This window comes from Kryptolebias marmoratus, linkage group LG6 (genome assembly GCF_001649575.2).
Source record: "Kryptolebias marmoratus isolate JLee-2015 linkage group LG6, ASM164957v2, whole genome shotgun sequence".
NCBI classification, from domain to species: domain Eukaryota; kingdom Metazoa; phylum Chordata; class Actinopteri; order Cyprinodontiformes; family Rivulidae; genus Kryptolebias; species Kryptolebias marmoratus.
Window position 1 is genome coordinate 7515110 of NC_051435.1, and position 25234 is coordinate 7540343.

At 39.0% G+C, this 25234-nt stretch overlaps 2 protein-coding genes across 4 annotated transcripts in view; both read right to left on the reverse strand.

Annotated features, from left to right (window-relative positions):
• Window positions 1-54: 54 nt before the first annotated feature.
• LOC108240418 (ADP-ribosylation factor-like protein 6) lies at window positions 55-2705 on the reverse strand. Of its 2 annotated transcripts, XM_017423870.2 has the most exons (9): window positions 2427-2705; window positions 2174-2224; window positions 2008-2069; window positions 1856-1924; window positions 1687-1781; window positions 1372-1501; window positions 933-988; window positions 797-809; window positions 55-505 (listed from the first exon to the last, which is right to left on the reverse strand). In XM_017423870.2, the coding sequence occupies exons 1-9, from the start codon at window positions 2547-2549 to the stop codon at window positions 472-474; spliced, it is 633 nt and encodes a 210-aa protein (XP_017279359.1). In that variant the 5' UTR covers window positions 2550-2705; the 3' UTR covers window positions 55-471. The 2 variants fall into 2 exon arrangements, with proteins under 2 accessions (XP_017279359.1, XP_017279360.1); XM_017423871.2 differs by lacking the exon at window positions 2174-2224.
• A 964-nt stretch (window positions 2706-3669) lies between these two features.
• epha6 (eph receptor A6) overlaps window positions 3670-25234 on the reverse strand; it is a 153811-nt gene continuing 132246 nt past the window's right edge. For both annotated transcript variants that reach the window (XM_025007567.2, XM_017423868.3), the window contains 9 exons: window positions 20075-20145; window positions 17054-17179; window positions 16223-16408; window positions 11835-11896; window positions 10968-11177; window positions 10071-10220; window positions 7931-8124; window positions 7593-7742; window positions 3670-6976 (listed from right to left, as the gene is read on the reverse strand). In XM_025007567.2, coding sequence (XP_024863335.1) covers window positions 6862-6976; window positions 7593-7742; window positions 7931-8124; window positions 10071-10220; window positions 10968-11177; window positions 11835-11896; window positions 16223-16408; window positions 17054-17179; window positions 20075-20145 — 1264 coding nt within the window. In that variant the 3' untranslated portion in view covers window positions 3670-6861. The remainder of the gene's footprint in view (window positions 6977-7592; window positions 7743-7930; window positions 8125-10070; window positions 10221-10967; window positions 11178-11834; window positions 11897-16222; window positions 16409-17053; window positions 17180-20074; window positions 20146-25234) is intronic.

Genomic DNA, 25234 nt, shown 5'->3' on the forward strand with positions numbered 1-25234 from the left:
TCATTGTTTTGTTGCTCACGTTGCTTTATGACTAATCTTTTAAAAGACACTGCATTCATTCGGTAAATAAGCTTTTATTAATTTCAAATCAGCTCAAAAAGCAGCATTGATACCTTTTTAAAAGGTGTTCAGTGGATCAAATAAAACATTTCCATAGAATAAAAACAAAACAAAAACAGCCACACAAAGTGTTTAAATGTTACTATATACAGAAACAAGTGAAAATGTGCAAATATTTATTTGGACAGCATTCACAGTTTGTGTTTGTAAAAAGAGGAATGTTCATCTGGGAGTGCCTAAAGTATTTATTTTACACAGCTGTCCTTCGTAAATTGAGCTCCTCTGTCTTTTCTTTTTTTTAAACAGAGGTTTAATAGCACAGAAAAGAGGTGCTAGGCTATTTGACATTAAAACTTAAGGCCTACAGCATCAAAAGTGATGAATACTTGAAAGCTGGAGTCTCCATATCCGTCACGCCTTCACTTGTTCATTGTTTTGATACGATCTGGCAGAGAGAAAAAGGAGAAAATATACTTTTTTTATAGCCAATTCTGCTTGTTCTTATGTATAATCTGGTGAGTGTTTGATAAAGAAAGTATTATTGGGTGGAAACAATTCAGACAACACCAAACTAGAAAAAACTAAATCTTGTAATATATGTTTCAGAAAAGTCTAATTTAGCTAAGATTTAGCTCTGAAGTTTCAGTCACAGGTGAGTTTAAGGATGCTCTAACTATTTAAATCTGCCCCCACCATCACTTCACATGCTGACATGATTCAGCATCGTGGTACTTACTGTGCAATTTGGTCTGTGGGGATGAAAAACAAAACACAGAGTCGGTTAAACAGTTACAAGATACAGACCAGTGCCACCTGATTTTCTTTCTCCTTCCTGTATGATTTGTAACGTTAAATGTGCTCAGACACGTTACCTTGCAGCCAGTCCAGCCCTTCCTGGAGACCTTCTCCTTTGATGGCGTTGCTGGCGCTGAAAAAACAACATCCAGCAAACAGCTTAACGTTAGCACGACATTCATTTTCTGATGACCCCCCCCGACTGTTTAAAGCTGTCGAGCTCCTAATCTGTCAGGTTTCCATCTGTCTAATGAGTAAACGGGGAGGAAAACATCCGTATGGACAAGAGCCAGAGATTGGAATAACTGTGTTGCCTCTCTAATGTTTAACCTGCGAGACACGGAAAAATCAGTAAAGCCGACTCCGTTTCAGACTCCAGGAAGAAACTCAGATGTTCGGAGTCACTTGGTTCTGTTTGAATGGACTTCCTTGAAGAGCTCGACTCCAGTTTAGTTTTACTGTTGCCTGCATTGAAGTGCTTCATCAAGGCGAACCCAGATGTGATGGATTCATTACCAGATGTGCCAGGGTTTGTCTTTGATGTTCTCCAAGCACAACTTCTGGGAGACCTTGACGGAAGACAGTGCGTCCCGCAGGTCCATCTTGTTAGCAAAGAATAACACTGGCATCTTTCTGTCTTGGATATCTGAGAAGAAGGAAACAATGGGGACAAGAATGTAATAAAGAGACAGAAACTTTAACAGCACTGAAGCTTGCCCGCCACCTTTCACGCATGAGATTTTCATTTAAAGTCCATTTCATACAAGCTTTCTAATCGTATATTATAGTAATCAGTGAGTTTGTACCAGGAAGAATCACGCTTTTTTTTACCTTCATGGTTGAGAAGAGTATCAAGCTCTTCTTTAGCAACAACCATCCTCAGTTTGTCGCTGCTGTCGATGACAAATATGATTGCATGGCTCTCCCTGCAAATAAACATAATTAATAACGATCCTTAAAACCTCACAGTTAATAGGCGTGTGGCGTTTCTGTCTCCTACTTGTAGTAATGCTCCCAGAGGCTCCTGTATCTGCTCTGACCAGACATGTCAAAGACGGTGAATGACAGGCTGCAAAATAACAAAGAAACCAAGGAAAAAAAGTTTATTATTAATAACTATCTTCAATTTTGTGTTAAATGAATTAACTTTACCTGGAACTCTTGAACTTCTCAATGTTGAAGCCAATGGTTGGGACTATTTCTTGTGCCTGTGTCTGCATGCACCACCACACACACATGCAAACACACAGAAACCAGACACGTAATGGCCAAAGTATGTCAAAAAGGAAGGAAGAGAAGAGTATAATAAGGGCTTTACCTGACTAACATGTTTCCACTCTTCTGACAATGGACCTAAATGATTTGGATGCTGAAAACGAACGATTGCAGTGAAATAAAGATGTTGCCAGGCCCCTTTTGCAGCATGCTTGCCAACAAATATTGTAATGGCATTAGGAATGATTTACAGCAGGACTGCAAACTTAATGGCCACCGTCACTAGTTTCGCCAACAACAGCCACTGTTAATCCTCAAAGTATTTGTTTGTCGGCGCTCAGTGTCATAAAACTTACATTTGATGGCTTGAGCTGGTTGATGATGGTAGTTTTGCCGCTGTTATCCAGTCCCAAACACAAAATGTTGACTTCTTTCTTCTTCAGGCCGAGCCAGCCTGATAGTTTATCCAGAAGCCCCATTTCACCCAGTTGAAGTTTTCAGAACATTACCCCATAGATGGTCTGATTACTGATAATAAAATGTGACACATTCCCAGATTCTAATAAAACCAAACATTAATGGTAAAACAGCGCTTCACAGTGCATGCTGTGAATAGATGAGGTGCCGCCCGGCCATCCCAGCTTGGGACAGGTAATCCTATTAGAGCGAATTAAGTCCAGTGAACCACCCATTGACCTGCTCATACGAAGCCGTACAGACGCCCCATCCTGATGTATTTGATTTATTACACTCTAACACTCTAGAGGGCTTCCTTTTTGCTTTGGTTCTGTTGAAGAAACATTGTAGTTCACAGAAGCAGCTTATCTTTCACAACCTCTGCTTTCCTCACATGCGGAGCCACTTGAAGTCCGTTTTAAGCTTCACAATATGCTTTGACTCATTTGTTGAAAAAGTACAAATCCACCCAGTGGGATCCGTTCAGAGGTCTGATTACCAAACGTTTATACAGCAACATATCTGAACCCTGCAACAGTAAGCATAATTATAAAATATGTAAAGGTGAGATCGGTAGCTCCAGCAGACAGACTGTAGCATTATAAAGAAAATTAAAATATTCTTAAATTCTCTTTATGAGTGCAGATCTTCTCACACGATGTTTTGAACCTAGTGAATGGTCCAACAGCGCCACCTATTGCTCATCTGTAAAATGGAGGAGTTTATAATTCAGTTTTCAGGTTAAACAGTGATAAAAGTTTGTCAGATCTGACAATAATTTCTACAACAGACAAATCAAAACATTGGAATTGAGTTTTAAGATTTAAATGAGTCAAAATTAGATTTGTTTACCACACGTTTACTTCCATTAGATCGTTTTCTTTAACATTTTAACATTGAAAACCTTTTGTTTCCTACGGTCAGTTGGCTGTGGCGGCCATCTTGAATTGGGTTGACTACAAAAGTTAACTGGAGTCCAAAAAAAGTTACATTTTCTAAGAGTTTCATTAAAATAAATCTACTAACGCTACAGGCGTGAAAACATCTTAAAACCAGAAAGACATTTCTTTTCTTTGTTGGATTGTCTTTTTTTTTTTTTTCTTTTTTACATAAAATAATGACGACAAAATTGCATGAGCAGTCAACCACCAGAACTGTTCATCTTTATTTGCAAATAAATATTCGCTGTAACTTCCTCTTACAGTGTGCAAGATCTACGACATCTCTTTGGAAATCATAGAAAAATAAAATACAAGAATTATAGGTATACTTGTACTTTGTACAAAAGAACGTTCTAACATTGCTCAGCAGTAGAACATGCTAAACAAACAGCATCTGATCATCTCAGGATTCTGTAGAGGGGTGGGAACTGTGAGAGCATGTGTGTGCAAATCGATCTGTAATGTGTGTGCGTATACCTTTCCGCACTCCTGCAGGCCTGGTTGCATGACTGCGCTGTGACCGGAAGGCACAGATCTCCAGGTCCAGTTGATATTAATCAGTGAGTTATAAAAACAACGGGTGTACGCAGGTGGTCACTCTCATACGAGTCAAACAAATGGCTAGGTCCTGTGACTGCACTGAAACTCGTGGACTACTATAAAGTTGTTCGTCTTGCATGGCTAACAGACTGTAAGGCATTCAGTGTGTGTTTGTGTGTGTGTGTGTGTTTGCAGGTATTTCTGTTTCTGCTGATGCTAAAACGACACGTGATGAGTCATGATGGCGCCGTTTGTGTTGGTTCCCTCTCTTTTCTTGATATGATAAATCTACAATGCCTCGAAAAAATATGCACACCCCTTGAAAGCTTCATTTTGTCACGTCACAACCACACAACAGCCAGGTAAAGTTGTTAAGATGTTTAAAGCAGGGTTAGGTTTTAAAACAACTTCCTAACCTTTGAACCTCTCAATGAGCTCTGGTCAGTTAACCATCTGAAAGTGGAAAGAGTTTGACACAACTGCAAACCTACCAAAACATGGCTGTCCACCTAAACTGACAGGCCGGGCAAAGAGAAGCCTGTGGTAACTCCGGAGGAGCTGCAGAGATCCACAGTTCAGGATCTGTCCACAGGACAACTATTAGTCGTGAGCCACAAATCTGGTCTGGCAAAAAAAAAAGAAGAAGAAGAAAAAGCCAGAAGTCGTCCTGAAGTTTGCCACGAGTCATGCAGGAGAGACAACAAACAGGTGGAAGCATGGAACCAAAACTGAACTTGTTGGCCTAAATGCTACTACATGTTATGGAAAACTAACTCTACACATTACCCTAAACACATTGTCCACACACTGAAACATGGTGGTGGCAGCATCATGCTGTGGGGATGATTTTCTTCAGCAGGGACAGAGAAGCTGGTCAGAGTCGATGGGAAAATGGAGGGAGCTAAATACAACCTGTTAGAGGACTGAGACGAAAGTTCTCTTCCAGCAGGACAACGACCTGAAACATCCAACCAGAGCTACAATGAGATGGTTTACATCAAAACATCTTCATGTGTTAAAATGAGCCAAAGTTCAGACTTAAATCCAAGTGAGAATCTGTGGCAAGACTTTAAAATTGCTGCTCACAGCTGCTCTCCATTCAGTCTGACTGCAAAGGGAGAGCATCTGAGGAAGAATGGGCAGAAATTAGATGCTCAAAGCTGGTAGAGACATACCCAAAAGACATGTAACTGCAGTGAAAGGTGGTTCTCCAAAGTACTGAGTCAAAGGGTCCGAACACAAATGCATGGCACACTTTTCAGATTTTTGTAAAAATAAATTGTAAACCACACGTTCTCCTTCAGATTCACACTTATGTGCTATTTTGTGTTAGTCTGTCACATAAAATCCCAGTAAAGTTCTTTGAAGTTTATGGTTGTGATGTGAGGAAATGTGGAAAAGTTCAACGGGTATGAAGACTTTTCAAGATACTCTACAAGACCACTTCTGTCTTAATACACTCTCAGCTTCGGCTGTTCTCTCCAACCCTTGCAGCACTGAATGAAGCAGATCCAGCTCTGGCATACACCTGACACCATGACACGTCCTGCAGATCAGATTATTTCAGACTACGCTTATCTACACTGGTTTTCCAATACTGCCACAAATGCCACAATCTTCACATGACCACAATATATGCACAGACTAAATCCATCAGACAGTTTGTGTACTAGTGTCCTCTGACTCAGAAACCCGACCAGCTGTCTGCAGTTTGTGGGTCTGTGTACCTGTGTGTACTCGTGTGTACTTGTATGAAATGATGTGGCAGGAAGAACCGCTGACGTCCTCGTTAAGTCTCCAGTTAATGTAAAACATCGATTTAGAAGTAAAAAATCTGTGAACATTCATATATTAAGAGTGGAGATGGTGGCGTGTTTTTCAGGCAATGTTTAACATTCACAATCAAAAATAAAATACATGAAAAACAAAGTTGGTCTCACAACAGTGTGGAAATGACTGACTAAAAACTGTCACACTCTTATGGTGATTTTGTTTCTTTTTCTTATTTTTTTTTGAAAGCGACAGATAAAGTTCTGAAAGCTGAGCATCCGACCCATTTTACAATTCTTCATCTCTAGCTGAGATACTGAGGTGACTGCATAATTCTGTATTGCTGCTTTTGATAAAAACTTTAAATAAATAAAATATTCAAAGAATTTCCAAATTTACTAGGGCTTTCACAAACAGGACTGCACATATATTTATATTAGATTATAATAACTCCTATTAATCGTCTATACACTTTTAAACATTCAATACATCTTCATAACTTGCTTCTCGTTTCTTTCTTCAAGTATTAATGTAGCAGATTTTTTTTTCTTCTTCTGGAGAGCAGTTAATAACTATAAAGCAATCCAAATAAACCTTTAGAATAAATGATCAAACTCTAAAATGAAAAATATTTAGGGTTGTATTTTCAAAGGACAAAACTGAAAGATTGCACACCCGTTAGCAGCTACATGAGCGAGGAAAGAAAAAAAGTCCAAAAGATTCAGTAGATTACATTTTCAAATCTACACTTCTAGATATTGTTGCTCCACACACAAAGGGCCGCTGTTGCAACAAGGCATTACATTCCCTTAAGTGAGGGCCCGGGCCAGTCTGTAGAGTCTATCAGGCTGTAGGAGTCTGGTAGAACCAGGCATACGGTGTAAGGGCTGTTCAGTAGAAAAAGAGTCTGAAGGGAAGATTGTGTGACCAGGAAGAAGTCTGCTGGAGTAATGTGTCCAATGACCTCCTGCGTGAGGGCTTCAGACTCAGGCACAGGGCTGTAGACTCGTCCTCATACGGGCTTAGACTTCACTTCCTCCTGCTCCGCCTACCTGTCCATCCCAGGCTGTGTTCAGGGGAGCCCTCATACATGGAAACCCTTCTCCTGTTCGTGCAAAAGCTGAAACTGAAGGGTCTGTACGCTGCTGACGATCCGCCTCTGGTGGCCGATCAACTCCACGCCAATACGCCTCACATCTCTAGGCCGAGAGGGGAAACACAAGTGCAGAAAAATACAAAAAAAACACTTTAATTACTGGTTAAATTACCGGCCTGTTGCCTTTCATGCCAGAGTTTTACACTAAGGTCATCCTACGTTGAGGAGGGACAGACATTTAGCCATTTTAGTCAAACTTTGTAAATGACATTATGCACATGGGATCTCATGAGCTGCGTTAGCTCTCAGAGTATGTGATGTAAATGACTCAGCTACAAACACAACAAATTTGAGCTCAACATCTGTAAAGTCAAGTGAATTATAGCCATACTTGTTTGCAAAGGTCAGTGGCTGTGGCAGCTTAGCTTTAAAAGTTGTCGTACACCCTGTGATTATTCTCTTACAGTTTCTTTAATATTTGTTCAGTGGGTCATCAGATGTTTTGCTGATACAACAGACAAATGCATACACACAGGTATTGGCAACAACATTATCGCCCTTTCCCCTTCGGCTGCGGTTTATAACCACTGTATATCTCACCTCTAGCTGTCAACACAGGCCGAACAGATTCAGGGTACCCCTCCAATCACTGCGAGCTTTCAAGCTTCTGTTAAGTTTCCTGTCGTTAAGTAATGATTATGTTAAACAGCTTGACTCACTCAATACTCATCCTCGCCACAGAATCCAGCGTGTCGAAGCCCGCCGCCATGAAATTGCTCTTGTACTGACTCATTTTGATGGAATCCAGCCAGTCGCCAACAGAGATGAACATCGGGTAGTCCATCTCCTCCCCCGGGGATTCTTGAAGACTGATTAAAGAAAAAAATAAAGAACTGAATTTAATTTAATCCAAATATACTTATATTTTTCAAAACAACTAAGAACTTGAAACAAACAAACAAAAAAATCCAAGTTCTGCTCTGAGATGAATATACTTCCAGAAATACTTAACAAATACAGTTTCTTCCCTTTGAACAGAAACCCTTCACTACTGTACCTCTGGAGATCCTCTACCAGTGGCAGCAGGCTGCCTGGGTTACGGATTAATTTATCCAAGAAGGTAACGATATCTGTGAATTTTGGCCGATGGTTCCTCTCCTTCTGCCAACAGTGCAGCATGAGTTGGTGCAGGGCCACGGGGCAGCCCATCGGGGCAGGCAGCCGGTAGCCCTCCTCAATGGACAGAATCACCTGCAGAAATAATTGGATGTGATGAAGAGAATATAAAAAAACAGTTCTTTGAAAATTTAGAGGCTTTAAAGAAAAAAGATTTCTGTTTAGCTTCTTGGGCTTTGCAACAGCAGCAGGTCTTCAGCATTTTACATATTTACATGAAGGAACTACAGATTTACATTAAATGTCTATTTCTTAAGTAACAAAACACTTAACCACAAGTGTTTATTGTGCTTAAATACCTCTAATTTAAACCTCTCTAACTCAGAACTTGCTTCTTGTTGTGAAATGACAATCTGACCGTAACTAATTCATTTGTAGTTTCACAAATACAGTTCTTATGTTGAATTTTCCTCCTTTTTACACTTTTAAAGACCCACACTGGGCAAAGTTGATTAAAATCTTAATAGTGTGAACGCTGATTCAACATTCACAGGATTGGTTTCCTGTTTAGTTTCTTCTGTACATTTTTTTGCAATCAGTCCACTTCCACATACTTTGGGCTTTTACCATTCCTACATTAAAATATTTGACTGACATGAAAATAGTGATTTTTAAAATATTTTCAAAATTGTTTAACTTTATTTACAAAAATGTAGCACATAGAAATACATTGAGACCTCATCTGTTCTTTCAGAAACATTGTTCTCTGAAATCTGCTTCAGCATACGGGCTCTATTTTTGACTTTATTTTAGCTTCTAGATGCTGTTTTGATAACTTAAACTTTTGTTTTGTTTGGTTTAACTTTAACAATTCATTCAATAGATTTCACTAAAGTCATTCAGCACTCACAGATGATTTCTCAAGCAAGCTCGTTGCTCACTGTTATGCTCAAATAAAATGTTACTGAGAGGAAAACTTCTAAGTAATTATTTACCATTCATAGCAAAGGTTTCAGTCTGAATAAGTAATTATAAGGTGATTCAGATTGGAAGTTAACTTGCTGCCATGCACATTAAAAAGTGACAAGCAAAAGTTTGTTTAATGTGTTTTGATACAAAGTCACCACATTTATCGTTGTGTTATCAGTCTGTTTCCATATGTAAATTCCACAATAAATCCCTTTATTACATCAGACCATGGTGTACCGTAACCTTCCTGTGACTTCCCTTCACTCCTCTACAGGCCACTGGCGTATCTGCATATGTGTTTGCGTGCAGCGGTGCTAAGTGGCTGACCACAATGAGATGGGCGAAGGCTGGTTCTGTGGCTTGGCTGGCCTTTCGCCTTGGAAAGCACTTCTAAGCAATTCCCAAACAGCACAAATCCCTCCCAAACCCCGAGGCCTCGGTGAAAGTGTGTGCGTGTATGGATGTGTACGCGTCTGTGCGTACGGGGTTGAAGGGATTACCGTGGAGCTTTCACACTCAGCGGAGAGAGGGATGGATCTGCTTCCACAGTGGTCCCTCCAATCCCTGACCGCAGCTGGGATCAGCGGGTCGCTCAGCCACACTGATCCCCGGCTTTAAACTCCTCTTCGACTGGACCCTCTGAAGTCCTCTGAATCCCTGACCTCTGCTGCACCTTCATTTTCTCTTACTCATCTTTTTTTACTCTTTTGGTAGTAATTCTGTTCTTAGCCTCCTTCCTCTTAGAAGCAGGCTTTTGATGTGAGTTACCAGTCGCAGAGCTAAGGGTAAAGGGCAGCAACTTTCATATGGAGAACATTAAAATCTTGGGCAAATTTAGCTTCTGTTTGAGACGAACACATCTCAGGAACATTCTGTACTTTTAGCAAATAACACAAAAATTAAACAGTTGATTTGGTCATGAAAAATCACTCATTGCTACATTTTTCCCAGTTAAGATTCATCAAACCTGATGTTGAGAATCTAAAGTATTCTCAACAACAGTCAAAATACTAATGCAACTTTGAAAGACAAAGTTCTTATCTCTAATAAACTTGTTCCCATCTCTGTCTGTGTGGTTCATTCTTCTGTAAAATGAATACAACAACACTTACATCCTGATTGGACATCTCCCAGTAAGGCCGTTCCCCGTAAGACATGACCTCCCACATGACTATGCCGTAGCTCCACGCGTCGCTGGCTGAGGAGAACTTCCTGTAGGCGATGGCTTCGGGAGCAGTCCATCGGATGGGGATCTTACCACCCTTATCAGACACAAAGCATATAAGACACAAATCAGGCAGCTGCTCATGAACGGACACAGAAGCTTATGTGATCACGCCACCACGACACCCCCTGTTGGTGTTTAATACAGCTCTGACTGGAAAAAAATGATATATTTTTGTCAATTTTAATAAAACAAATTCAATCCTGCACCAAAACTAAAGGGTTATGTCGTTTCTGAGCTTCACCTTGTTGTTGGTTTTCCATAAAATAAACAGATCTTTATATACAGATTGAATATTTTGTTTGTTCCATGCCATTTCATCCTGTCATTTAATCCTGTCACCCTATAACTCGTCTCTGTGGAGTTCAACCATCGCCCTTTGGAGCAGAAGGTTTAAAGGAAACATACATAATTTCCTTTACACCAAACAAGCCAGGAAATGAAGGTTACTGCAGACATACGAAACACTTTATTTTCAGCAGAAGCATTAATTTGTTTTTCTTCAGAGACAAAACAACTGCTGCTAAAAATGAAGGAAACATCTCACAAGATGAAATGGGAAGATATAATATAATATAATATAATATAATATAATATAATATAATATAATATAATATAATATAATATAATATCTTTATGTTCTCAATTGTACTTTTTCTGAAATTGCATTTAATTGAAAACCAATTAAAAACAACATTTATTAGGTGTTAGACACAGCTGCTACCGCTATAAAAACATCAGTAACAGCTGCTCGTTCTTTTGGTTTTGGGGGTGTTGGGTGTACCGTTGTGGTGTAAGCAGCCTCCGGGTCGTCCTCCAGCACTCGTGACAGGCCGAAGTCTGACACTTTGCACACCAGATTGCTGTTGACCAGGATGTTACGAGCTGCCAGGTCCCGGTGAACGTAACCCATGTCTGACAGATACTTCATGCCCGAGGCAATGCCACGGAGCATGCCAACCAGCTGGATGACTGTGAAGTGACCATCATGTTGCTGCCACGACGAATGAGATACAGAGAAAAAGAAACAGACAGAAAAGAAGCTGTTAGGAAAAACATAACAGACACACTCTTCAGGCCCAGACTCAGCTGTTATGAATCTAATTCCCAGTCAGTGTCACTCCAGTTTGCATCTTTATGCATCTTTCATTGGACACTAACGATCCTCAGGAGGGTAGGAACTGCAAGCTCCTTGTAGAAGCAAAACATCTTAAAAACACAAAGCCAAGAAAATAATAATATTAAAGTCCAGTCACTCTTTAAATAAGTCTTAAATGTTCTAGATTACGAAGAAACTACACCAACCTAAGAGACAGAGAGGAAAGTACGACGAACACAGTGAACAAGAAGGAAACAAAGGACAGACACTCGCAGGAAAGCATAAAATACAAAATATATTGTGAGAAAATCGTTAGTTCAGAGTTATGGTGGCACTAAAATGACAAGACAATGTGCTACGGCTAATATATTCCATAACTCACACAAGTCGTATGTCACCAAAGTAACTGAGGGTGATTTTTATCTGGATGTAAAGTGTTACAATGATCTGAGCACAAAGACATGTCAGGGAGCTAAACATTATTTATGACTGAGGCCATACTCATGAGGACACATTATCATACTGGAGTTCTGTGTTTGCTTAAACACTCACTCTCAGGAACGAGTCCAGCGATCCATTTTCCATGTACTCCACCACGATCATCACAGGTCTGCCTGCAAACACACGAGACAAACACACACACACCTCTTATTCCTTCAAGACCATTTGATTGACAAAACAAATTTCCTCTGATATCCAGTAAGGCTGCTCCAGGGTAAAAAGTGGAAGCAAGAGAGAAGAACTTGGTATAAGATTAACAATATAAACCAGAAATAACACAGTTTCACCTAAAACAAATCTAAACAATCCTTGAGTTAATACAAAAACTGTATTTATGTAGATGACACATCTGGTGTACGCAAACAAATAAACTGCAAAATACTGAGATTAAGAAATCCAGCAGTGAGAATGTGTGTTTGTGTGTTTAGCACAGTTGCCAATTTAAGTCAGAGAAAAGTATAGAGGGCTGCAGAGATACACAGACAAATGATGGTTGATTGATACATCAAGTGAAGAGGCCAGGCTCATGCAATTTTTCCATTTTAAAACACTCAACCAGCCATATGGGACCTGATCAACATTCAGTTTGTGTTTAAAGAAGAAAAAAAAGTTGGCTCTAACAAGTGCAAAACCAGTTTCTCCGTCTGAATGTTTTTGTTTTTGTGCAGAGGACCCCTGTGGTGCCACTGATTGACTGCTTCGCTGCTACAAGGCAACTGTCCAGGCCTGTTCACTGGTAAGCTGCCAGCCGAACTGCAGGAAGAAGAAATGAAAGCGTTTCTTGAACTGGGCTGGATCACACACTCCCAACTCAAGCCATTTTTGTTCACCTCTTAAAACTGGAATATCCATCTGGAAAGACAGAGAAATGCTTAAAGGCTTTTCCAGTGCATGGACCTGAAGAAAATTAAGTGGAATTGAAGCCGTTTGGGTTCAACAAACAGCTACTACCACACCAAATTATAGGTCAATTTCTGAAAAAACTAAAGTTATAGCCACTTTTTTAGTTGGCTGTGGCAGCCATCTTTAATCGGGATAACTCCAAAAGTCTATATTTTGTAGCTGTACATCCATGAATTACCTTCTGTAAGTTTCATTGAAATTTGTCCAATGGTTCATGAGATATTTTGGCAACAGACAGTCACACAAACACTCACACAGACAGGAGAAAAACACATTATTATCCGCCTTCGCCTTTTAGTAGGCAGCCGATGATGAAAACTGAGGATGTAATGGAACAGATTAACTTACTCAAACCATCTTTGGCTAACTCAAAGCCTCCTTTTTAAGCCTTTTAATAGGAAACATGTCCAAAACAGCACATAATTATGAAAAAGCAGATGGTGCAAACATGGGCTCTTGAACAACAAGATTTTATTGTTCCAACAGACTGGCAGAGATGCATCCCTTACTGCTTTATCCAATCCATGCTGGCGGCTCAGTGTGTGACTGTTTTCACTGGAAAGGACTCGGTCCATGCTGTGAATGGGCATGTGTACATTTTGTATAATGAGGTAATCCCTTAAAATCTGTTTTATGTCAGGGAGGCAAACAGCTTAAAATGTAGTTTTTCTTTCTTTTCTTTTTTCTAAAGAAAGACAGCTAAAAAAAATAAATCAACATAGAAGAAAATGTACATCACAAATTATGAAAAAGTTGGGATGCTGTGTGAAGTATAAATTAAAACAATCCAATTATTTGCAAAACTCATAAATTCATATTTCATTCACAACATTGTAAACATCAAATGTTTAAACTAAGAAGTTGGTTTAAAATAAGATCATTTGGAATGATTTTTAGATGTACAGTAACACATCTAAAATAGATGGGACAGAGGCAACATAAGATGTAAAAATAAGTGGTACAAATAAGAAACAGCTGGAGGAGAATTTTGTAAATAATTAGGGTAATTGGCAGCAGGTCAGTAAGAGGACTGGGGATAAAAACAGCATTTTAGAGAAGCTGATTCAACAGAAGTAAAGATGGGCAGAGGTTCACCAGTCTGCAAAACCTGTGTCTAAAAATAGTGGTACAATTTCAGATTACTGTTCTTCAATGAAAAACTGTGGAGACACACTACAGGTTAAAGCTCTATCAGGCAAAGAAGAAGCCAGATGTGAACACCATGCAGAAATGCTGCCATCTTCTCTGGACCAAAGCTTTTTTAAAATGGACTACATTGATTGTTGATTAACAAGAATCCTACACCAGACAAGAATGGGACAACATTCCCTCCAAAACCTCCAGCAGCTGCTCTCCTCAGGTCCAGATGTTTACAGACTGATGTTAGAAGAAGATGAGATGCTTCACACAGGGAAACGTGGACCTGGAACAACTTTTTTGGGACGTGTTGCTGCCATAAAACTCTAAATAACCATTTGCTTCCTCTAAAAATGGTACAATTTCTCAGCTTTAACATTTGATAAGGTTGCTATGTTCCATTGTGAATAAAGTATGGGTTTATGAGATTTGCAAATGAAAGCATTCTGTTTTCAGTGACATTTTACGTCCCAGCTTTTTCAGAACCGATGTACAATATTTAAACAATGGATAAAAGAACCCTGTTCTGGATTAAACCACGGCTTGTTTCAGACCAAAAGAGATGATTCTTTGATTTTAATCTGCAAAATGAAGTCCCGACATCCTCAAGATTTCTTGATGCCTGCCCCCCCCACACAGATCCATCCGGGACAGAAAGTAAATTATTCGATCAAGCTTGTCTTTCCCGAACTAATTAGCAAGGTCTAGAAACAATATATAGTTTGCAGCGTGGCGCCAGAACAAAAACAAACGCACCTGTTTACCAGGATCTAATGTGTCACCTGTTATTTCCGAGCAGGTATGGCAGTCAGTCACAGCACAATAGTCTCCATAATTAGTCTCTGCAGAACAACAACAGATGGAGGAAGTGATAAAGAAAGAAGAAAAGACAATCCAGGCAGACAGGCAGGCAGGCAGGGGGAGTTTACCCAGAATAAATGCAGTGAGATACCCGACTGCCAAACACAAAAGGCTTTTGATTGCATGATTTGATTTGATGTGCAGATAGTGTATTGTGTGTTTGTGTATTGGATAGATAGTTATGGGAAACTTCCATTTTACACGGCAGATGAACTGTACAAAACCTAATGAATAAAAAATAATAAAGGACTCCTTAATAACAGTACAGTTGATTTGTACTTCAAAGCGCCTATGGTTGTACTTTAATGGTGTATTTGGTTCTAATACGTTACTTTGCCCAAAAATAAACAAACAAACAAACCAAAAAAATAATAATTCAACAAAGCTCAAGAGAAAGAGGCAAAACAGAGTTCATAATCATTAAAATCTTAAAATACAGCCCACAGAGATTCAAAGTGTGAACTTTTACCATCAGAACTGCATGCCATCCTTTTTTTTTTGCTCAAACATTTTCAAGATAATAGCTAAAACAACAAAACCAATAAATCTTTCGGTGCATATTATCAGTAATTAGCAGCTTTAATTCAATAACAGCAGTAATGGCCTTTTAAAGCCCTTATCACCAGAGTCTTTATCAGCAGGGTCAGAGCTGAAGATTGTCCTTTATCTGCATTCAAGGAGGGCTGGACAGTCTTCTGAGGACACATTTATATTCACAGTGATGTCTCAGTTTATACACCCCCTGTAAATACAACCATATGTTGCGCTTGGCATGCCCTGTAAAACACAGCTCATTAACAAGTCCACACAGCTCCTTTCACTTTTTCTTTATCTCCAACACATTTTTAAAGAATAGAATACATTCTGAAATAAAAACAAAAAAAAAAAAACTGAGTTCAAATTTACACAATCAACCGTGCTGGCCCCTCAAATGCACACACAGACACACAAAAAGCAAAACTAAATGAGGACACCATGTTTATAAATGAGGTCAAGTTGAAATATTCAACACTTATTAATAAAAAAAGAGGCTTCTGATGCATTATGGGGACTTTACAGGTGTTTACCTAAACAATCAGGGATGCAGACGTGTCTGTCAGACTGTAGAACGCTGCGTTTGGCAGCTTTAAATGCTTCAGATGAACATTTATTTGCCAGATAAACCATTTTATCCGAGTTCAATCTTTAAGTTCGTAATTTAGTTATTCTCTGGAAATGGACTCATAAGTAAAAGAGAAATATAATAAAAGATGGTCCAGTCCACTCTGAGGTCTGCAAGGCAAACTAACAGCTCAGTTGCTCGGAGATGATAAATAATTCAGTGAATGAAAGTACAACACTCAGATTTCTTATTACTGAATGATATTTTCTTATTTAGCACTCACATTTAAACAGTAATAGTGCTTTATAGTTTAACCTGCATGTATCAGTATGGCATTAGGAAGATATCTTTCTATTGGTACAGGCTGCAGCTACTCACAATGTTGCAAAGATGAACAAAAAGGACAACAACTTATCTTTTCCAAGAGTTGCCTTACTTTTTGTGACCACGCCCTCCAGCCTAATGATGTTAGGGTGGTCGAACTGGCCCATGATCGAAGCCTCGCGCAGGAAGTCCCGCCTCTGACGCTCGACGTATCCTCCTTTCAGCGTTTTTATTGCCACAGCGATCTCCTTTTTCCCTGGAGTCCTCAAGCGACCGCTGCACACCTCACCAAATTCACCTGGAAAACACACACACATTGAAAAACACAGTTATGGTTCCAACATTTCAGAAGACTACCCTGAATTTAAGAAAATTTTCTAAAACCTTATCATAAACACAACCTTTATTTTTCCTAATCCCCATTTCAACAAAACTTTAAAACTAAAAAATAATAATCTATAAATTGAACTTGATCTCATACTCAAACACAAGAACTGAGTCTCTTCATCAAGCTCCAGACCACCAGCAGGTATCCCAGCAGACCACCTGGGGGCAGTGTTGCAGTTCTCATTTTCATCATAACTTCTCTGATTAGTTAAACTTCATAACATTTTTTCTGTCACCGTGTGAAAAAAAAAATCCTTGAATGTATTATAACACTTTTCTTTTGTTCTTCAAACCTATTAAAGCTTCAATATTCTAACACTGTGCAGTGAGAAAATGACTGCAAAACTCTGGGAGATGGAAAGAAAGTCATTGTCTTTTGTGTTCACAGTAGAGCAGAAAGGTTTCACTACAGAGAGTGGATCATCTCACAGGCACATTTAAAACTATTGTTATCACAGTAAATGTAAAAGGACCCTCTTCAGCCCACGTAGACATTGTGATTTAGTAACACCCAGCTGGATGAGTGTGTGTGGAAGTGTGTGGGGTATTCGCGTACCGGCGCCGATCACCCTCTCGATACGAATCCTGCACGGGTCGATTTCTTTAGTGAACTCGTGGACGGCCTGTGTGGGGTCCTCATAGGTGTCAGGGTCCACGTACGTCTTTATTCCTGGGAAAGGGACTGTAGAAAAACAAGAACAACAACAAGAAAAAGGGTGAAATGTGTCAGAGTGCCTTGTAAAATCTTGAACAAGGTGGAGGTTAAATTTGCTTTCATCACCTGTAGGATCAAAGTATGTTACATACAACAGCAACAATGACTGGGTCAGGATGGAGACAAATGGTTTCAGCTACAGAGAGACAGGTTTACTCACTGGTACTGGTTATGAGCTGGGGAGTGATGAATTAAAGAACACTGATCTGAATCTTTTGTCCAGCAGCTACAACATACATTTAAAAACACATTTTAAATAACTTGGGAATAGTTTTAAAGGATCAATACTTGTGTATGAAGAATTCAATCTGATATGTTTTGAAAATTGTGAGAAAAATGTTTCCCCCCAGCTGTCCCTCGCTGGATCCTGGATCCATAATTGTCCATTATGTCCATGCATTTGGACTGACACGACTCCCGGTCAACACTGTCCTACACTACGCCGTCAGTCCACAAAAAGGATTTTGTTCTTGCTATTGAATTTGCCAGTCTTGTCTTTTTTCCTTTTTGTTGTGTTTGTAGTTCAAATCATCCATCTATTTTCTGCCACTTATCTACGGTTTGATTGCAGAGGCAAAAGGTCCAGGAAGGAAACCCTGACATTGTCTTTCTATCGACACTCTTCATCTCCTTCCCAGGCCAGAGAGAAGACATAATCCCTTCAGTGAGTTCAGTCTCCTATGAATGGGACCATTGGTAGGAGACATCCAGGTGCCATCCTAATCTGAAACCTGAACCACCTCAGCTGACTCCTTTTGATGCAAAGGAGCAGCAGCTCTACTCCGAGCGCCCCCTGGATAACGGAGCTCCTCACCTGATTTCAAAGGCTCAACCCTGCCACCCTATGGAGGAAGCTCATTTCAGATGCTTGTATCCAGAATCCCATTGTTTCAGTCATGATCACAGGTACGGGTTGGAACGTAGACAGGCTGGTAAATTAGGATCTTTACCTTTCAACTCAGCTCCTTCTTCACCACGGCAGACGAAAACAATGCCCTCTTTATTGCAGACAAGGCCTCCAATTCATTGATCCATCTCTTGCTCCATCCTACCATCACTCCCAACATATTTTAACTCTCCTACTTTAGTTTGTATGACAGTCTCCGGTTCCTACCCAATGTGTAAGCTTCTGCAGTTGCTTCACACCACATACTGTACATGCCTGGCTTAGTTATTACAGCATTTTTGGTAATTTTGTGTGCATGGTGTCCCATTTACAAGGACATTTTCAGAAACAACAAACAAAAAAATAGTTTTGGAAAAGAAAAAGCTGTTAAAAAACACTTGAAACAAGTTTTTAGGACATAATTTCGTTCAACCATCCACCCCGTTGGAGTGTCCTTGAACAAGTCGGTGAATCTTTAACAAGCTGCTGCTGTTCTGTTGTTGACCTCAACCTTCGAGTGCAGGGGGTAGATAGGTGGGAGGGGGGAGAGAGACATAAGCTGTTCTCCTTCAGGGATCAATACAGTATCAACAAACCAAGAACAACAATCAGCTGTCTCTGAAGCATGAAGCGACAGCGGTGAAACCCCCCGAGGCCCCGGTTCTCCTCTCAAAGCTTCTGCTCTCCGTCTCACTCAGCTCCGAGGTGGTCACAGGTGAAACTGCACACACTTCTGAGGATAACACATGTTTGCTCACGAAGATGTGTTTTAATTTAAAATATCTGAAACCTGGGTGGCACCTTGATATATATAACTTTCTTTTCACCCTTTTTTCTCTGTTCCTTGATCTCTGGCCTCAGATCACACTGTCTTCTTAAAATATTCCACATTTGTCTTTGTTCTCTCCTTTATCGACTTTCAACCTGGTCGGCCTCATCCTTGTTTCTTTCTCTTTGTGCCTCCCCTTTGCAGGTTTCTTTCACCTCACATTTCTATCTTACTAAACACATTTATTTTTGTCCAAGTGTTAATTTATTGAAGTTTACATCTTTTTAAAAGCCAGAAATAAAACATTTCGTATTAAAGAAAAAAAAGGACAGTAAAGGAGACAGCTCAGGGACACTGATATTTATTATTCAGAAATTATAAAACAAAAAACTTCTGCATGAGATCAGATTCAAACTAAGAAATGAGGCGAGGAGGAAGAGACCTAAAAGATAAAAGTGCATGAAATCAGGAGCTTTTTGCTTTGCTTTTTCAACATCTCATGTCTTGGCAATAAAAAAATAAATAAATGCAAACTTGTATCTTCCTTGCACAAACTTGACTGTAAGTAGCGTGTTTGCATTCTGTGAGACAGATCTGAAGTCTGTCATTCAGGCACAGAACAAAACAGGCAAAGAGCCAGGAACACATGGGAAATGATCCCATACTTCAGGCACACTGAAAGGAAAGAAAGGAGCAGGTGGCTAACTGCTACCAGCGACTCGCTGAACACCTCTGCCTTCATTCCCCACTCCTTGCTTACAGCAAGTGGCTTCCAAAACAACAACAACAACAACCTGCTGAGTGCTGAATGATTAGCTAAAAAGCTAAAAGTAGCAAAACACTGGCTAAAAGCTATAGGAAGCAAAATGCTAGCAAAACCCAAACAAAAAGTAGCAGAATGGTAGCTAAAAGCTAAAAGCAACATGGGAAGACCAAATTTAAACAAACAAGCTGAAGCAGATTTTAAAGAGAACAATGTTTTTTTCTACAGGGAGAATACTTGTAAATAAAGTTTGACAAAAAAAAAAAAATTACAAAAACCAAAAGTCAAAGCGTCCATCTCCTAAATGAGCTGAACCTTTCGATGCACATGAAGGGTTAAGGGTTTCATCGCAAAACACGTATGTAAACAAAGAAAACAGCAAAAACAAACAAACGAAAACGGCAGTATAACTAGTATAATAAATAATTAGGTTCATTATTTTACCGTGTCCATTCTGATAATTTGTCCGTCTTTTGTCCTCCGAGGTCATCTTGGCCTTAAAATACCACTGACATCTGAAAAAACACACAAGATGGAATGACAAAATTAAAAGCTGTCAGACGTGGAAAAAGAGATTTTTTTTCTCTCCTGCCTTTCCTGTCTCAAAGGAACTATTCACCCTGGATAATTACAGAAGCAGCCTGGAATTATAAAAAAATAAAAATATTTTTTATGGTACTCTTGAACCAAGCAGCAACCATTTTGTACACAAGTATTAATTTTAAGATAATGGTACATTGCTTTCAAGACACTTTAAATGAACAGGAAACTACAAAAATGTGCACTTGCTCCTTATTTTACTTCCATAATAACACCATTAAAGTGTCATTCTGTGATATGTTAAAGGATAAAGTAAAACTATTATAAACAGAGCAGCACTTACTTCCTTCATTATAGTTTAAAACAGTCCTGGAGCTTTAAAAGAAGCCCCACATTAGACAGTGCTGTTGTCAGTATTTTGTATTTCTGTGGATGATGCTGAAAACAGCCATCATCCTGTTATCTGATGCATGAACCGGACCAAATTAAAGCATCTGTGCACATTCGACATGAGTTGTTTCTGAAGCTTCCACATGCATAGCTGGTGTTTCTGTTTGTGGAATAGTTTTTTTTCTATGAAAGAGGTCAAACTAAAAGATTTGCAATAAAAACTTTTAGATGTTTTTTTTTTTTTTTAATCACCTGCCTTCAAAAGACTCAAAATATAACCTTCACCACATGATAACTTTAACTGAAACCTGCATAAAGTAACCACATCTATAACTAATTAACTTTTGAAGACAACCTGATTCAAGATGGCTGTTGCAGACAATTGACCTTAAAAACACAAGCAAATGGTTATAACTGTATTTCATGTATGTCATGATCAACTGGACAGATTTTAGTGAAACTCTCAGAATGTAATTACTGGATGAACATCTACAACTTTTTGCCTTTTGGAGGCAAAAATCCAAGAAGGACAAGAAAGCTTGATATGAATCTGGCAGCCAGAGTAAAGGAGCATCATTAATATCTTAAAGGCAATTAAACTAGGTTTTCACCTCTTCATATCACAACTGTTCTGATAAAAACACAGAACTGGATCCAACACCTGAGACAGTTTATACCATTAAGAACTGAATTAGGATAAAACACTGATCGCTGCAGCTTCTCATTTAAAGAAAAATCGCTCCAATTTAGTTAAGACTTATTTCTGTAACAAAGGGACAGAGCTGCAATTAATCAAAATCTACTGAACAGACAGTTTCAACATTCCTTTAGAAATGACTCAAAGGAACACCTTGATGCTGAATCCTCACCTTAAAGAAAAAAACTGATTTACTGACGTGTTTTCCAAGCACATATTCACAGAAATAAAACATAATCATGTAAAAGCTGTCCTGTTCTCCTCTGTGTGAGAGTTCAGGGTGTTTATCTGGGCACCGACAGACTGCGAAACAGCCAGAGACAAATAAAAAGCTGCTGCCACCAAAGTCAGAAAAGCCGAGAGATTAGATGACAACATCTGCAAAAGACTACGGAAGACGTGATTCAAATAAGTTCTTGGTTGTTTGTCTGGAAAAAATAAAATGAAAATAGAAGAAAATACAAACTACCGTATCAGACACATCTGAAGCAAAGGGCTGTGTTTGGAAATGAGGAATTAAACTCACAGCCACAACACTTCCTCACCAAAAAGTCAAAAACAAAACTCAGAGGTGCTTTTGTAGAAAAAAAAAAATCAACATTTTCCTGCTGACCTTAGATATATTTTCATGCATTTTTTCCTAATCTTTTTTTATGTGTGGCGTTCTTCTCCTGCAATTTGACCTGCAAAATACAATAAAATAAACAAGTTTTTCACAGATTTTATGAAATTCTTTTGCCAAAAATTAATGTTTTCCTTTTGGTGAAACTAGGAAAATTATGCTGTGTGTGATCTCATGCAGTACTGAAAGATGTCATGAGGATGTGTTGTGAATGACTCTCAGCTACTACCACATCAAGTTTTAGCTCAACATTTATAGAAATCTTTTTGTTGGCTAATGTTGAATAGCTGCGGCGGTCATCTTGAATTGTTGTGGATGTACAACCAATGATTACTTTCTGCAAGTTTCTATAAAATTTGTCCAGTGGTTCATGAGATAATTTGCTAACAGACAGACACACAAACACATGCACACAGACAGAGGCAAAAACATGATCGCCTTTTGGCAGAGGGCGATAATTAGATGGTTTGATTTATTTGAATATTCAGAACTTTAATTCATCTTCCCCTTGTTTCAAATATGCTTTTTTTAAAATTAAAAACCAACACAGACAACTGATGTCTGCCATTGTTGGGCTCAGCAGGGCTGCTTTTTCAAAGGAAAAAAAAAAGTAAAATATATTTTGTGGCTTTACAAAATTGCAAGTGAAAGCAAAACTAAAGTCCAGAAATGAAACTCGGGTGTGGAATCGGAATGTTAAAGCGCAGGAGTCAGACTCAGGTCTCCTGTGTGAAAGGTGGGCGAATTATTCCGCCAAGCTCCTTCTCAGGTCTCTGTTTTGCTTTTTCAAACAGGAAGTGCTCCTATATGTTATTTCAAAAGCACTTATAGGATGACAGGGACAAACAACTAGGTATTTGGAAAAGTTGAGAGGATTTGTCTGCTTTGCTCAACACTTAGCTCCATAAAAAAAAGCTTATTGTTATTCAAACCTGGCTCCCTGTCATCTAGATGTTGTATAATGCCTTCATTTGAACATTGCAGCTCGACTGAAGTATTAGAATGTGTAAGAAGTGGAGGTGGCTCTGCTGTATGAAGGTGCTGAGATGGAAAATTATAATATAAAGAGTGAAAGGTGCTTTGAGTTCTCTCAGAGGCTGTATCACTGATGAATTTTAAGAAGTATTTTCTAAGTAGAGGGCTTAATTAATGACTATGTGCATGAGGATCTCTCACTCCCACAAGTGGATCTCCAGATACATTTTCTCATATTTCATCTTTTAACCCACCAGCTTATTTCTTACAGCAGGTACAGTTTGACTTTTACTTGATGGATATTCAAACACCAGACTGATATCTTACTAAACACATAGAGAGGCTCAAAAAGAGCTCAAAAATGTAGCGTTAGTAATCTGATTTCAGGTTTTTTGTAATGCAAATGATTTATGTTTTTTAGCGATGGGAATAAAACTAAAACTTTTCAAACAGTCAGTACTTGTTAAAGGATTGAATCATTTTAGGTGTTCTGCAGGACTTGTTGGCAGAGAGAACAACATGGCAAATCACCAAAGACATCCTTGAAATGAATGGCAGCCAAGTAGAGGAGGAGAGCCCAGTGGGTTGACCCAAACGCCCAACAGAGACAGGCCAGAAACAGAAACAGACAGCTCCCACTGTGACACTGGCACTTCAGTGGACAGTCTTGTCTTCACTGTCACTGCTGCAGACAGCCCGGCCTCCTCTCACAGCCCTGCGTCTTCACACCACTCAGATCCAGATGGGAAATGCTGCTTCCCTCCTGGAGTTGAGTTTAGAGACAAGGGTCAGCAGTGCCCAAAAGGACTATAACTCCTGGGCATGTTTTTTCTGCTGTCTGGGCTCTGGTTAAGTTTTAAATTTCACTAACATTAAATGTTAACAATACGTTTAATATTACACATTACTATTTCAGCAAGAGTCATGACATAGATCTTTATTTCTATGCTGATGACACCAAGCTGTTTTTAGTAATGAACCATGAAGAAGCTACTTAGTTACTGAAGCTCAAAGTGTCTCTTCATGACAAAATAATAAATGAGCTGTAATCTCCAGCTTCTGAATCCAGCCAAAACTTTGTAACTGTCTGTATATATATATATATATATATATATATATATATATATATATATATATATATATATATATATATATATATATATATATATATATATGTTGTTAGAGAAAAATTCCACCAGTCCTACTATTGCCATTAGTTCACTATCAAATGAAGCAGCTTTAGAAGTGTCATTAGAAGCATCACTGACTTGTGTTTGGACTGTTTTTGTCTTCTTGAGCTCTCTGAGATAGGATAAATAACAGCTTATTTAACCCATCCAAACCAGTCTGTTCAATTAAGGGTTTCCTTTAATTAGCACTTCTGTTTTGGATCTGATCAATCTGTCTTTAGTAAGTGGATATGTACCTCATACCATTAGGTTTGTTGTAATTAAACCTTTATGTAAGAAACTTGATCTCCATCCGAGGAGCGCTAGTCAATAATTGACCCATATCTAATCAGCCATTAATTTCAAAAATTCTTGAGAAAATTATTGCAAATCAATTATATGAACATTTGGACAGAAATAACTTGTTTTAGGAGTTTCAGTCAGGGTTTAGAGCTCATCGTAGCACAGAAACAGCACTGATGAAAGTTACTAAATGTATTTTTACGGTCATGTGTCAATATTTGTCCTGTTAGATCTCAGTGCTGGATTTGATACATAAATTGAAACAAGATGGAAGTTGTCATCACTGAACCTTAGTAACAAATTGTGTAGCCTCTCACTTAGTCTGGAAGAGGTTTTTGAGAACAAGGATTTTCTTCTAATTCTCACAATAAACAATTTAAGTGTCCATCTTTTATCTTTGTAATATCACCAAACCATTGGAGGATTCTGTCCCATTACTAGTTCACGCCTCTGCCCCATCCAGGCTGACCAACTGTGATCCCATTCTAGCAGGGTGGACAATAAGTTTTAAAAAAATATTTCAGCTCATCTAACATGCTGCTGCAGGTGTTCTGGCTGGAACTGCCATAAGGGACGATATTTCTCCTGTGTTAATCTGTCTGCTATGGATTCCTGTAAAGTCTAGCATAAAAGTCCTCTTATGACTTATACACAACCCTCAATGGCCTCCTATATCAAACATGTCAATACTTCTCTTTCATGTCACAAGAAATCTTCACTTTCTGAGTGCAGGCTTATTTGTGGATGCTGGGGGATCCTAAGCTCGAATGGGAAATCGCATCAAGCCTTTCTTCTTTGATACCAGCCTCAAGTTTGCAGCTTTTGGAAACTAACACAACTCCTTTCACAATTAGAAATACCCAGACTGCTCAAGACACCTTAACTCAAACCAAAGCATCCTTCACCAC